Source organism: Oryx dammah, unplaced genomic scaffold, assembly GCF_014754425.2.
Source record: "Oryx dammah isolate SB20612 unplaced genomic scaffold, SCBI_Odam_1.1 HiC_scaffold_27, whole genome shotgun sequence".
Taxonomy (NCBI): domain Eukaryota; kingdom Metazoa; phylum Chordata; class Mammalia; order Artiodactyla; family Bovidae; genus Oryx; species Oryx dammah.
This window is the reverse complement of record NW_024070211.1, coordinates 108,494,811-108,510,123: the sequence shown is the minus strand read 5'-3', so window position 1 is coordinate 108,510,123 and position 15,313 is coordinate 108,494,811. Positions and strand designations below refer to the sequence as shown.

The 15,313-nt window shown below is 42.0% G+C and overlaps 1 protein-coding gene across 3 annotated transcripts in view; it reads right to left on the bottom strand.

Moving 5' to 3' along the window:
• CERS6 (ceramide synthase 6) overlaps positions 1 to 15,313 on the bottom strand; it is a 314,768-nt gene that overhangs the window by 9,249 nt on the left and 290,206 nt on the right. For 2 of the 3 annotated variants that reach the window (XM_040229272.1, XM_040229274.1), the window contains exon 9: positions 250 to 406. The exons of the other annotated variant lie outside the window; for it this stretch is intronic. In XM_040229272.1, the coding sequence (XP_040085206.1) occupies positions 250 to 406 (157 nt within the window). The remainder of the gene's footprint in view (positions 1 to 249; positions 407 to 15,313) is intronic. 3 annotated transcript variants of the gene reach the window in all.

Below are 15,313 nucleotides of genomic sequence, written 5' to 3'. Positions count from 1 at the left end.
TCTAAAATTATGAATGCAGATCATTCAGCAAAGCAATGCAGATCAGTCAACAAAGCAATACTACATTTAAAAAAATCACTAAGAGAAAATGAAAATTTGTATTATGTTTCCAAGAGGTTATGCTAAACTTTGAAGAAGAAAAAGCAGTTTTGATGAAATTCTAAATAATAAATAATGTTCTTGGTGATTCAGAAGAACCCCAAACCATAATTTTCTGTGACATATTAGAAAGGGTGAGTGTTATCTTACCTTGCCTTTTGAAATAGCTTTGCAAGCTATTTTTACGATCAAGTAAGACCAGAAGCAGTTCAAGCCTTGTATTACCAACAGCAGTAGGTTAAAAACCCACCAGGAAGGGTAAGGTCCAACAATCTCCCAACTTTCAAATAATGTGGTATTTAACACCCTAAGGAAAAGGAGAAAGTAATCATTGAACACAACTTTTCACTGCCTTCAAAGGAACTCTAGTTACTGCAAAGAAGCATGAAGCCAGTGATACCCACTGACTGCTCCCTTGCAAGGATGGTCTGGAAGCTAAGTACTTCACCTAAGAGTCATCAGCTGGATGATTCCACCAGTGGCATCACATTCCTTAGGATTCTAGCTTGAATGGAGTACTTAGGTTCCTCTTCACTTTTGTTGTCATTTCTTCCATTAATTTTCATCACAGGTTTTGATTGATTCTATTTCTCATTACTTGTTAAAAGGCCTGTACTGTCCTTGTTGCTTTGTGTCTTTAAGTAAGTGTGAGGAACATCATTTAGTAACATTACATTGCAAGAAAAAAGGAGCAATTAATTTCAGAAACACCAGTGAAGTTTAAACTACATGCCTAGCATAGTGAGAGTTGGCATATACATGAGACCTAACCCCTGTCCTCAACTGGTTTATAGCCTCAAAGGAGAGCCTTAATTTTGGGCTGGGTCCATATTTTGTAAGCCTTTTCCTGGTTAAGAACTGGAAACTGAAAGATATTATACGGAAGTGATGTCTTGAGATGAGTGTTGGAAGGATTTTTTTTTTTAATTATTAGAATATACCGAGTATACTTAGTTTTAAGAGTATGTACTTAAGGCAGGCCGAAGTGTTTGAAGCAATTGCTTCTCTCTGTTATCCACCATCAGGACTAGGACGGAGCAGCCACGTGGGGCAGATAAAGGATACAGGATGGTGGTCTCAGCGCGTCACACTCATCCCGGCTGTGTCTACTCCTAAGCCGTTGGAAGGTGATTTTTGCCTTCTGGACTCATAGTGCTGCCACACAGAAGCTCAGCAGTCACAGATTTTGGAATTATTCTAGTTCCTTGCCTTCCTCCTGAGTGCTGGGCTGGTTTGGAGATCTCAGTGGGTTAACAAAACTCATCTAAGTGTATTTCTACCAACTGTCACTGCAGTGCTTTGCCAGGACCCTACAGGAGAGGTTAGGTGGACAGCACTTGTTGACTAAGTGAGAATGATGGAAAACTCTTGAATGCAAGACCACTCGTCCAAGAGCAAAAGGCACATATACAGAGCATTTTAATATAACAGTGTGATGAGTGCTTTGAAAAAAGTTAAGAAAAGTACTTAGTAAATTCACAAAAGGAAAAACAAATCGACTTAAGAGATAAAGAAAAAATGGAGAATGAATACTAGAAAAACAGGTCTATGTCCAGTTCAGCTAACCTGCATTCAACAGACCAGAATGAGACAGAGTGTGACTCTCATCCTGCCACACTAGTTACCTCTCAAGAACAATGCTCAACACACGTGAATGTTAAAATCCTAAAATTGAGAGTATGGAATTTAATTTGACAATTCATTAAGAGTACATTACTCTATGATATAATAGTAGTATTCATTCTGGTGGAAGAGGACCAACATTAGGAAATCTATTAATAAAATGATCACACATCCATAGGCCAAATCGGCACAAACCTAATTATTTCAACTGCACTAAGAGACATTTGGCAATGTTCAATTCCCCATTGCTGATATTTAAAATCTGGAACTCAAAGTACTTAATATGATTTTTATTCAATTCAACTCAGCAGTGGTCATAATATCAGAGTTATTGACTTTATAATCAGGAACAGTCAGCATCACCATTATCATTTAACCCTATTCTGGAGGTTCCAGCTATAAACTATGGTAGAAATAATAGGCATTAAATAATTAAAATAATAGGCATTAAATTTGTATAACAGCAAACAATGAAAATTTCCAATAACAGAGTGGTTAAAAATTATAAAGAAATTCTAGAAATTATTAAGTCACTCAAAGTGGTAAATATGTTTCAAGGCTTTCTTTTGATAGATAAAAATCGTAATATCCCAACTCCATAAGACAAATATATATTTGTGTATACACACAGAGAAAATGAAGAGAATTATAATTCATTGGAAGATATTAATCAAAGCCATGTTGGACTTTCTTTGGTGGACTGGGGAGTTTTGCGTTTTCTTTAAAATTTTTATTTATTTATTTTGGCTGTGCTGGGCCTTTGTTGCTGCGCGGGTTTTCCTCTAGTTAACGCAAGCGAGGGCTCCTCTCTAGTAGCAGCGAGAGGGCTCCTCTTGTTGCAGAGCCTGGGCTTGATTGCGTGCGGACTTCAGCAGTTGCAGCCCGTGGGCTCAGTAGTTGCAGTTTCTGAGCTCTAGAGCACAGGCTCAGTAATCGTGGCGCACGGGCTTAGCTGCTCTTCGGCATGTGGGATCTTCCCGGATCAGAGATTGAATCCATGTCTCCTACACTGGCAGGTGGATTCCTTGCCACTGAGCCACCAGGGAAACCCTGTATTTTCTTCTTTACATTCTTCACTTTTCCAAATCCATCACAAATAATTAGGAAAAAAACACAAGTTTTTTTGTAAAAAGGAATAAGTTAGGATCATGCCTGTAAAGAGGCAGCCATCTCTTTTTACACCAGGTTGCGGGCCCCAGGACAACAGGTCTAAACAAAGTTCATCTCCTGGATAGTGAGAGAGGACTCCTTTATCTCAATTTTTTCTATCTCAGCACCTTGCAAAATACTGGGAAGTAATTTGCTCGCTGGACCTGCTGGCTGATAGACCGTGTGTTAGTTCAGTAATCAAATAGATATGCACAAGACAGCTCTGGAATAATCACAATAGTTTTATTTCAGAACCAGCTCTGCTTCTTGACATAGTAAACATGTCGACCTTCAGAGGGAATTTAGTTTCATTTGAACAAAAAGAGGTCTTGTAGAAATGGCAACAATGACTGTGTGATGCTACGCATTATAAATTAACCTTTGCTGAATTATGGGTTTGAGAGCCTTTCTCACCATTACAGTTTGTTTGGCTTATTATGAACAGAGTGTCATGCAGTCGCTGGTGACATGATACCCACATTAATTTTGGAAATGCTGCATCAGAATTCATAGGTTTTGCCATGACAGTCAGTGGCATCTCTGAGATTCCGCTCAGAAGTAATGGATTTCTTTGAAAATTGACTTGGCTGCCTGCAGAGACACTTGGGAAAATACAATCAGTGCACCAAATGGATATATCTCTCAGTGAGAAGCTGGGGAAGAAAAACAACATATGAGGAATTGGGACTGAGGAGAGAGATATTATGCCACCTGGATTCTGAAAAACAGTGAACCCAGGAAACAGAGCCTCTGTTTAGCCACGAAATGTTTCTCATGAGAAAACTGTCCCCTTTGGGGCAAACTATTAAAATGGTGATTATAGGATTTTGCCCTTTCCTGGAGGTTAGGGTTAGGAGTGTCTATTTAATGATATCATTACAAATCTATGGTGACAGGTCTCTGAAGAGCGGTTATATCTGAGGGAGGGCTGATGGAGGGAAAAGGAGGGAGGTGGCTGGGATGCTGGAAACATTCTTGATCTTGATTCAGGTGGTAATTATGAAGATTATTTATAGGTAAATCTTTACAAATGTAAAAATGTATCAAGTTATATACTGAAAATCTATGTAGTACATTGTGAACATTATATCTCCATCAACTAAAACATAAAAAAGTACTCTGTGGGCCAAACACTGCCAAGTTGCAACCTCTGGGTTGCACAGTTACTATAATATCAGTATTTCTACCTGCCCCCGCCCCCCGACCCCGTGCCACCACCTAATATAAATTCAAGGTATGGCTTCCGAGAAAACAGATTGTTTTCCTCCCCCCCAAATAGCCTACAGCATCAAACCTCCTGTTGCTCTAATCAAGTGGTGGAGAGTTTGGAGACACCAGGGACCAGAAAAGACCGTTTTCCTTTTCATTAAGGTTCAGTTCAGTTCAGTTCAGTTCAGTTCAGTCGCTCAGTCGTGTCCGACTCTTTGCGACCCCATGAATCGCAGCACGCCAGGCCTCCCTGTCCATCACCATCTCCCGGAGTTCACTCAGACTCATGTCCATCGAGTCCGTGATGCCATCCAGCCATCTCATCCTCTGTCCTCCCCTTCTCCTCCTGCCCCCTCACTTAACCACTAGATGGCGCATCACGCATGTACAAAGTGTGCTCAAGTAGGTCTATTCCGCCAGAACCTTGTGCCCTAGTCTGGATCCCAGGCAAAAAAATCACTCCATCATCAGGTAACACCTTCCTAAGAATCTCGCCAAACAATGGAATCAAGAGTTCCAGTCCCTTCTGTACTTCTTTCTTCCTGCATAATTCCCATTAGAAATGATGCCTGCAGGCCAAAGCTCCAAGCAGTTCACTGGTGATGTGAAGACGCACAAGTTGCCACCCCAATAGTTTAGCTCTGATGGGGTATTTTGATGGCTCTTTAATGAATCATGAGAATTTAGTTGACTGTGGCCTATAGTTACTTTTGCTCATGCTTTCCTTTTATGGATTCTTCATATTAAATTTGATTATTTCAGAAATATGTATATACAGGCTACGTGGGGATTGTGGGGCAGGGGACTATATACATTTGTACAGAAAATTTTACCTTTTTTTTTAAGCAAAGCAAACTCAGAGTAGTCTCATTTCAATCCTATATTTAAGGCCTGACTCATTTATATTCTAAACCGTCAGTGTGACTTCTGCTTTCCCCTTAAACCTCAGAATTCTGAATGTTTCCTACTGTCAGAGAGCACAATGTGAAAAGATCTCCACTGATATCTCATTCAGAAAAGCTATAACCAGTGCCTTTCCCCCATTCTTATCATGACTGCCAACTCAAGAGTTTAGGTTTATATGCAAAGTTATGCAAAGTTAGATAAACATCCTTACTTTCCACTCCATGTATCTTACTTTTAAAATACCCCATTGATTTAGAGGCAGGACCACATATTAATGGTTGGAATATTAAAGATGACAGAGGCCCGAGTTCTTTCACTATATGAACGAAGTTATAGGTGGGTGATTATGATGAGGCCATGGTAAGTAACCATAAGCTTTGCCTGCTCCCCGTCCCCTTCTACCTCCACCTAATAGCTCCATCTGAGCCTTGGGTTGTGTGTTTCTAGAATGGTCTATTATAAAAACCACAATAATTAGATCCATCTAAAGGGCTTCCCAGGTGGCACTAGTGGTAAAGAACCTGCCTGCCAACGCAGGAGACGTAAGAGATGCAGGTTTGATCCCTGGGTCGGGAAAGTCCCTTGGAGGAGGGCATGGCAACCTGCTCTAGCATTCTTGCCTGGAGAATCCCATGGACAGAGGAGCCAGGCGGGCTACAGTCCAGAGGGTTGCAAAGAGCCAGACACCACTGAAGCAACATAGCATGCACACACATACTCAGATATCCAAAGAGGGTCAAGACTGCTTCTCAGGGAGAATCAGGTTCAGGGCCTCACGCTGGGGATTGCTGCATGATGCCAGTGGGGGTAGACTAGAAAGGGAAACGTTTTACAGTCAGAATTAAGGTGTTCTTTACTTTAGAGCTTTTGAATGGCCTTTGACTTTGCTTTCTCAGAGAGACTGCAGTATATTTCAGGATGTGTGGGTCTCTGGCATTTATTTTCATTCGACCTACATGAAACATAAAAGAAAAGTAGATTCTACCTGAAACTTATCCATAATCTACTGGCATGTTTTGCTCATTTTAAAGTAGATGCTAATAGAAAAGCATTTATAATGTACACTCAACAGAAACCGTGAACACAATACCTGAAAAAGGAGTCGGGTAGTTAATTCACTGTGATAAGAAATCCTCTTTGTCCTGGGTTTCCTAAGGCAATAAAAACCCCAGGCCTAAAGAACAATTTGGTCAAGTGTTGGGTAGTCAAGGCTGCTACATGACTGAAAAACTCACTCTCAATTTTCTTTTAACAAGATGGCCCCACCCACAGCTTGGGTTTCTCCACAGCACTGGTGTGGGTCAGCAAGATCTCTTTTAGGAGGACAGCTTCTGGGTGGCTCGCAGCTTGGGTGCCTAATTATCTCAAATAATAGATACACGAAGTCTGTAGCAGACATAGGAGTGATTTCTCTATCCTTGACAGGAAGCGAAACTTGAACCTGGAGGGACCATCTGTCTTTCCTCTAGCAATGGGCATAGCAGTTCTGTCGTATTCTATCCAAGTAAGACATGGGATCAATTCGTTTATTTTTATTTTTAGGTCATAGGCTGGTCAGACTTAGACACTGATCCCTTATAACACAGCACACTTGTCTCTGGTGACTTCCTTGCCAAGGTGGCTGTTTTTCTCAAAATTAGTCATTGCCCTCTTGCTGCCCCACTTGCCGTCTGTCCGCCTGAGTTCCCAACCCCTTCACTGCCCGGTCTGCCTTTCTGCGTTCCTGACCAACCTGAGTTTCTCTATCCTAGAACATGTCCATCAAGCTGTATCCTGATTCTTACATGCCTGCTTTCAACCCTCTGCCTACCTCTTAGTTACCTGCATGACCCTAAAACAGACTTCTCTGGTTCTCAATAACTACTCTTAATTAGTTAGTACGTGTTGAGCACTGGCCCAAACATGATAAATACATGCACTGTGCTTAGTTGCTCAGTCGTGTCCGACTCTTTGCGACCTCGTGGACTGTAGCCCTCCAGGCTCCTCTGTCCATGGGGATTCTCCAGGCAAGAATACTGGAGTGGGTTGCCATGCCCTCCCCCAGGGGATCTTCCCAACCCAGGGATCATACCCAGGTCTCCTGCATTGCAGGCAGATTCTTTACAGTCTGAGCCACCAGGGAAACCCATGAATACTGGAATGGGTGGCCTATTCCTTCTCCAGGGGATTTTCCTGACCCAGGAATTGAACCAAGGTCTCCTGCATTGCAGGCAGATTCTTTATAGCTGAACTACCAGAGAAGCCTGTTATTTACATGGTTTTCCTTAATTCTTTCAAAAACTTACACAGTAGAAATCCCATATAGTAGACTACTTACACTAGCTAACATTTATTCTTAACTATGTGTTAGGTGCTGGGCTCAGGTTTTACATGCTTTAACTCATTAAACCCTCATGAAATAAACCTTATGGATAAATCCTATTTTTTCAAAGTAGGTACTATTATATCTATTTTACAGTTGAAGAAACCTAAGCACAGGTTTGTCTGTATACCCAACACTACCCCTCACTGTGGGGTATACATATTAGTGAGACTCAAAGAACTCATAATTAAGTTGGGGAGCTAGGGTTGGAATATAAATTGGCATATTGTATTTGGTGGATAATGCTACCACATGTATCAAAATGCTCATATCTACTGAGGTTGTGAATCTATTTCCAAACCTTTGTCCTAAGGAAGAGTTTCAGGGATTTATAAGATTTAGCCATAAGGGTATTCATTTAAATATTATTTATAGTAGCACATTACTTGAAATATCATAGATAATGTCTAAAAATAGAGTACTTATGAATAAACAATGATCGTCTCATAAGATGAAATACTCGTAGCTAATAAAATTATGTTATAGAAGAATATTTAATGAAATGGAAAAAAGTTTATGGTACAATGCTAAATGAGAAAAACAAAGCTATAAAACAGTATGTGCAGAATGAGCCTATTTTGGTAAAGAAGAGTAATTTTAAGCATATAAAATGTTAGAAACAAAGATATCAAATTATGAACACCAGTTATTTCAGAACTATGGGACTTCTTTTTTCTTTGTGGTGTTTCATATTCCATGACATTTCTATAATGAAATTTAACTATAACATGTATATAATTCCATAAATAAATATCAGTTTAAGTTAAAATTTAAGGAAATCCAGTGAGAATGATAATTGATTGCTGTTGTTGCTGTTCAGTTGCTAAGTTGTGTCTGACTCTATCCTCCACTATTTCCCAGAGTTTGGTCAAATGCATGTCCATCGAGTTAGTGATGCAAATGATCTCATCCTCTGCCACCCCTTTCTCCTTTTGCCTTCAACAGCCAAGTGCTATCCAAAGCCTCTGAAGGTCTATCTAGGGCAAAGAAGGTAACACATTTTTGTAGAGGTGGATGGATTTCCTGAAAGCCACCTCCTCCAAGTCTCAGAGCTGCAGAGGGGCAGCCCGGCTTGGCTGGGGGGGTTCTCCTTGAAGTCCCAGCTTCCTGCTCTGGATGGGGAGATGGTGACTGACAGCAACTGTCTGTGGCCACACCAGCTGGTCGCCCTGTTCCCTCAGGCGGGCAGGTTTTATATGAGTGGGGTGGGGGTGGCTGGCTCCTGGGAGTGCTGAGGAGAGCTGCTCACAGGGCAGAGCAGGGCGCCCAGTGGTGGCGAAGCCTCTGCCTCTCTGGGATAAGTCTGTTCACAGCACTGCCTTCAAAGGCGGAAGCTTTTATTTCCTCTGAACAAAAGCAGCAGCTCGCTAAATTCAACCGTGGTTATGGGTGTGGAGATTTCTGAGATGGCAGAGAGGCCAACTGAACGCACGTCCTAAGCACATTTGATTTGATCACTTTTGTCCCTGAAACGGGGGTTTGTTGGCCCGTTTAGGGCTGTTTTCATCAGAGTTCCCGGGATTTAGAGCTAATAACCAGCCTAAGAACTGTGAGACCCACCTGGTCTCTGTACTCTCCTTCTGTTACTTTATTTCATGATTTTGTGAAAGAAATGTGTCTGCAAGATATAAGAGACAGCTTCCAAAAACTATGGGTGCAACACCTGCAAATCTTGTCTTTGGGGGCAGGAAGAAATGGAAAGAGGATGGGGAAAGAGGGTAGAGAGAGAGAAGGCGATGTGGGGATGGGAAACGGGCAGACAAACGAAGGAAGAGACAGGAGGCCTGCTTCCCTGGGGCCGTGCTCCAGCCTCAGGACCAGGCCTTGCACAAACTCAGCGTGACATTTAATACCACCCTGTTCCTGGGATTAAATGTTACACTAATAAAAAGAGAGCCATAAGACAAACAGTTGTGCCCTGGAAGTGGAGAGGGGAGAGGCTGTGCAAAGCTCAAGGCATGAACCTGTAACTGCCTGCTGCAAATCTGCCCGGTGTGATTTATTTGCTGGCAAATTCAGTGCAGGTGCGTAGTCTAACAATTTACTGAGGAAGCAAGAATTACAAACCCTAACTTGCAGAGAGGGAAGGCCAAACTGCAGCAAACCTTTAGCCCCCCACCCCAGGATGACTCAGGTGGTCCCAGGACGGCTGCTCAGCCAGGGTGTGCAGTTTCAGGACAGCAAAGAGTTCTTTTGCAGAAATCCCAACTGAAGATAGATCAAGGTAGTGGCCCTTGGACAAGTGGTTTTATTTGTTAAAACTCATCTTTGAATAATTTAAAGGCTAAAGCTCCAATACTTTGGCCACCTGATGCGAAGAGCCCATTTACTGGGAAAGACCCTGATGCTGGGAAAGATTGAGGGCAGGAAGCGAAGGGGGCAACAGAGGATGAGAAGGTTGGATGGCATCACTGACTCAGTGGACATAAGTTTGAGCAAACTCTGGGAAATAGAGAAGGACAGGGAAGCCTGGAGTGCTTTAGCCCATGGGGTTGCAAAGAGTCGGACACGACTGAGTGACTCAACAACAACAACAACACAGTTTCCTGGGGGCTTCATCTAAAAACAAACAAACAAAAAAAATTAACTGGCAGGACAAGATACTCTGCTCCTACTAGTTAGAGTGTGCGTGTGTGAGTGTGTGTGTGCGTGTGCACTCAGTTGTGTCTGACTACGGACCCCAAACATGATAAATACATGCACTGTGCTTAGTTGCTCAGTCGTGTCTGACTCTTTGCGACCTCGTGGACTGTAGCCCTCCAGGCTCCTCTGTCCATGGGATTTTCCAGGCAAGAATACTGGAGTGGGCTGCCACTGCCTTCTCCGGTGTTTAACTATACTTATCCATTCAACCTCAGTTACTTCTTCCCGTAGTCCCTGGTCACAAACAGAATGTTAACTGTCAGTGAGCTGAATATACTTCTGTCACTGACAGAATCAGCATTAGCCAAGGCCTTACCCTAAATCACAGAGAAAATTTCTTACACACCATTGGCTATCCCTGTGTACAGCACCTAGCACCTTGTTAGGTGTGAGTGGCATTTGGGTGGCAATCTGGTACAGCTTTCTCTCACATACATCATAGATGTTGATGAGTAAAGTGCTACATCATCAATGCAAAAGGAGGGAGAGGATATGAACAGATCACAGAGGAAATACAAGCGCATTTGAAAACATGAATGAAATGTTCCACTGTGCTTAATATCCAATCAATGCTAAATTAAAATAAGAGATATTCATGCCAAAATTTGGGGGCTGACGTGTCAATGACATCTGCAGCCCACTTTCAGATGATTTGGCAAGTGTAAGAGAAATGCATGTGTGTAAAAGAAATGCCATGAGTACTGCAAGAGGTCACAGCTGATGAATGCAGGTGAAGAGCATATATATTTTTAAGTTCAGGAATATGCATGCAGTACTCTTTTTAACAGTAAAAAAGAAACAACTGGATGGTTAGTATGCATATCTATATGGTGGTATGTTAGTCATACCTTAAAATTATGTCTTTTAATGGCATAGGATAATCCTCACAACTTAGTGAAAAGTGAAAAAAAATCACATTAAATCATATGTAGTACGATACTCAGTTTTTGAATGCCAAATGTGATTAAAAGGAAATATTCCAAAATGTTCACATTGGTTACTTCTGATTCTAGGAATTTAAAATATAAGATTTTCTACATTTTCCAAATGTATGTACTATTCTTATAATGAGAGAAAACACTTGAGAACTTTTTTCAAGAATGATGATATAAGAAACACTTTTATGCTTTCAAGTTAAGTTTAAAAATATCTTTGCGTCCCATTGTCAGCAGGAGGAGAGGTGAAGCTGAATCTTCAATGCTGGGGCTGAACACCTTTAGGAAGACACCCAAAGTGTACACACACATGGAGGGGGCTCGAATCTGAGCCACAGCTGTTGGTTTTAGGATTCACGTTTCTATAAGCAAGCATCCTTAGCATGGCACTCAGGTGGTACTAAAGAGACAAATCCAAGGGAAAAAAACCCAGGAGGTCAGGTGGACCTTTCAGATTATTCTCCCCAACTCTTGCTCAGACTGAGATCCTGCCTGGAGCCCAGTGGCAGGGAGGTGGGCTTCCATTTGCATTCTTGTCCTGGGGGGCCACAGGTGAAGATGAAGGGGCTAGGGTGAAGCACACAGCAGTTCAGTTCAGCCGCTCAGTCATGTCCGACTCTTTGCGACCCCATGGACTGTAGCACGCCGGGCCTCCCTGTCCATCACCAGCTCCCGGAGTTCACTCAGACTCATGTCCATTGAGTCAGTGATGCTATCCAGCCATCTCATCCTCTGTCATCCCCTTCTCCTGCCTTCAATCTTTCCCAGCATCAGGGCCTTTTCCAATGAGTCAGTTCTTCGCATCAGGTGGCCAAAGTATTGGAGTTTCAGCTTCAGCATCAGTGAATATTCAGGACTGATTCCCTTTAGGATGGACTGGTTGGATCTCCTTGCAGTCAAATACTGGCTTTCTGGCATATATTTTTGGTTCAGGAATTATTTAAATATATATGTGATGTCTGGAGTTTGTATTAATATAAATATACATAGTATGTTCACTGAGAATGTTCAAAATCAGGTTTTAGTCAGATGGTGTTTTTCAGTTTAAAACTAATTCCTCCTTAATCTGTAGAATTTAGGAACCTGGTTTCTCCAGGTCCCACCTTGTGCAGGTACTTGAGTGAGCCTGTCCTGTAGGCTGGTGGCTCCCAGGCCTGTGGGTTGCTGGAATTCCCTGGGGAGCATCAATAGTACTGACACCTGTGATGGCCTCCAGAGATTGTCATTCAAATAGTCTGGGGTATAGCTTAAGTGGTGTGTTCTTTGAAAGGTCCCCAGATGATTCCAATGTGCAGACAAGTTTAGGAACTGCCTCTTCCATTCTCTATTTCCTTTCCCGACTTGTTTTTTTTTAAAATCCACAAACAATTCTGAATAACTTTTGATCAACCATTTCTGCTTTCAGTAGACATGATGCTTCTGGGTCATTTGTGTTTGCATGTGGCAGAATGATATTTACCAGGCTTTGCATGAAATGTTTAAAATGTTGTCCCCTCTCCTACTTTAATGAGAACAATGGTGCCCTGGCATCAGAATCCTCAACCTGGAGGTTACAAACTGTCCTGATTCAGAGAAAGCTGAGGACCCCATTCTTCCCTGCGCCTTGATTAACCTCCTTTGGGTTACACAAAGGTTATGCTTAACCTCCTAGGATTTTGCAGAAATTGTTCTTTGAAGCAAGTCTGAAGCATGAGCTTGTGAACTCATTTAGACAATAAGTAAAGCATGACACAAAAGAAGCAAAGTGTCCACAGATGCAGAAGCAGAAGCCCAAAGCTGGAAGAGATGATGGTGTCCTTATCCCTGCCCACACATAATTGATACCAAAAGTGGTTCCAAACCACAAAACAGTAAGAAAATTCCTAAAAATATATATTTTTTTGGCATGGGAAATCAAGTCAATTCTTGTTGAAATGTAAAAATATAAAAAAAAAATGTTTATAGCCCATTTTGTGTCCTAAGCACACAATTTTTTTTTAAGGCTTCATTGAATTTGTTACAATACCACTTCTGCTTTATGTTTTGGTTTTTTTTGGCCCTGGGGCATGTGGCATCCTAGTTCCCCAAACAGGGATTGAACCCACACACCCTATATTGGAAGGCGAAGTCTTAAACACCGACTACCAGGGAAGTCCCCTAATACCGCACACTTAACTGGCCTTTTAGGTACCCTGCATGGAGTGTCCTTGGTGAGTGTCTGTAATTCATCATTCAGTTATGATGACTCGGATCACTTAACATCCAACTTGCTAAAGAGAGAACAATGACCATTATAGATTTTTACTTGATAAGAATATTCCCCTTTAAATTCAATCAATATTGCCAAGTTGCCTAAGATATATCACTGGGCTTGTTATGTTTAAAACACCAGAGGAGACTATATAAAAGATTTTCATGTTCATTTTTGAAAAGCAACTCTCACATGGCTCCAGCTAGTAACTAACTCACTGTCTGTTCGACCTTACCTCAAGTTGCCTCTTGCATTGGGATGGCAGATATAAATATGGATACAAATATTACTCTGCTTCTCTAACTGGGAGGGTTAGGAATGGTCCCATGGAGTGTGAGGCCGTGGGACAACCAACCCCTTCCTCACAGAGGATATTGAGATAAGGGAAAACCAGTCTGCCTGAAAAGGCAGTTGAAATTTCAAATAAGCACTCATCCCAAGGAGAAGGATGTTGAGCGGCAGCAGGGAGCCATCCTACCCTTCTGAAGCTGTGATGCTCAAAGATCTCAGGAATAACTGTAATCACTTGAATTACTCTTCTGCTTTGATCCTTCTAACACTGCCCACTGCAATTAGACTAAAATCCCAAACACATCCCAAGGCCCATAAAAATCCCTAATCTTGGACCTTTTCTACCTCTCCAACCTCAGGTTCGACCGTCTCCCTCTTGTTCATCAAGCTTCTTTCTGTTCCAGAAACAGGCCAACACTCTTTGCACCCCAGGGAATTTCCTATGCCTGCCCTCTTCCTATGACTTATCTTTTAATGTGTGTCTATTTCATTTTAGACACTTTCCCATGATTCCACTGCCTCTCACTTTAAAGCATAAGCTCTAAGAGTACAACGATTATGTGCATCTGACCTGCTTTAGGCACCGTAGGGAACCCTAGGTCCTGATAACAGGGGATGCTTGACCAATTCTCTTTCCATGAAAACCGACAGCAGGTGTGGCCCTCCCTTCAGCAGCCCCCAGAGGATCCCTGCTGGATACACTGATCTATAAGTACAGATACAGACAGGCAGCTTTTCGCACTTGCCTTGTGATATTTATACCCATAGGTATAATTTTTCAGTGCATCCTGCTATAATTGTTTTGGGTCTGTTTACTGCTGAGACGTTCATTTTCACAGAAGCATTAGACACGCAACAGGAAAAAAAATGAGAACATTAGACCTCTGAAAATAAAATTATTAGGATGCTAAGCAATAAAGGAGATGACACCTCACATTGAGGCTACTACAGAGAGGCTTTGGAAGACCTCTCAAGTGAACACTGGAACACCCACAACCAAAGCAAACTGCAAAACCAACAAAATGCTAACGCTGTGCATTTTTATCATTATCACTGTGATTTGTTTCTTCCTCTGCAGGGCACGACAAATGACACTGAAGTCAAAGCTTAACATTTTTCCCCTTAAAGCCGAGACTATTTTCCTTGGAGCCTGGGCCCTCGACAACCACGCAGCTGCCAAGAATGTGCTCATTCCTTGAAACAAATGCTATGCTGAAACTGATGTTTTCAGGTGCCAACTGTATAACCGGAGAACATCTATGTTATTTACAAGCCTCTCGTACCAAGGAATCAATGCTTAGAATATCGCTGCTGCTGATTCTTGAATGTAGTGGTCACATTTATGGTCTTTGGATATGAAGAGTGACATGCCATTAAAGTGCGCCCACCTGAGTGGTCCTGAAATAACAATTTTGCTGATTTCTCTGTGAACTTTGATCTCATTACCAGCCTGCTCTAATGAAACAAATAAGCACACAGTCAAAATCATGCTTGTGATTCTTCAGTGTGGTTTTCCAGCCAAGTTTGTCTTTTGTTTTGTTTTGAAATACTCCTGCGCGCGCGCGCGCGCACACACACACACACACCCACCCACCCTTGCCTGCTTGGTACCTCCTCTGGGTTATTTACAAGGCATCTCCAAAACCAAATTTATATTTTTCCCACCTATCCCTATTACATGTAACACCACTGCCACAACTACTGCCACTCTTATTCGTAATCATTATAACTCCAGAGATGTACTATTGTTTTTATCCCCAAATTTTACAGAAGAGTTTAGACTGAGTAGGTAATTTACCCAGAGTCATGCAGTCACAGGACAGGACCAGGATTTGAAGATATACTGGGTTTATCCAGCACTCATTC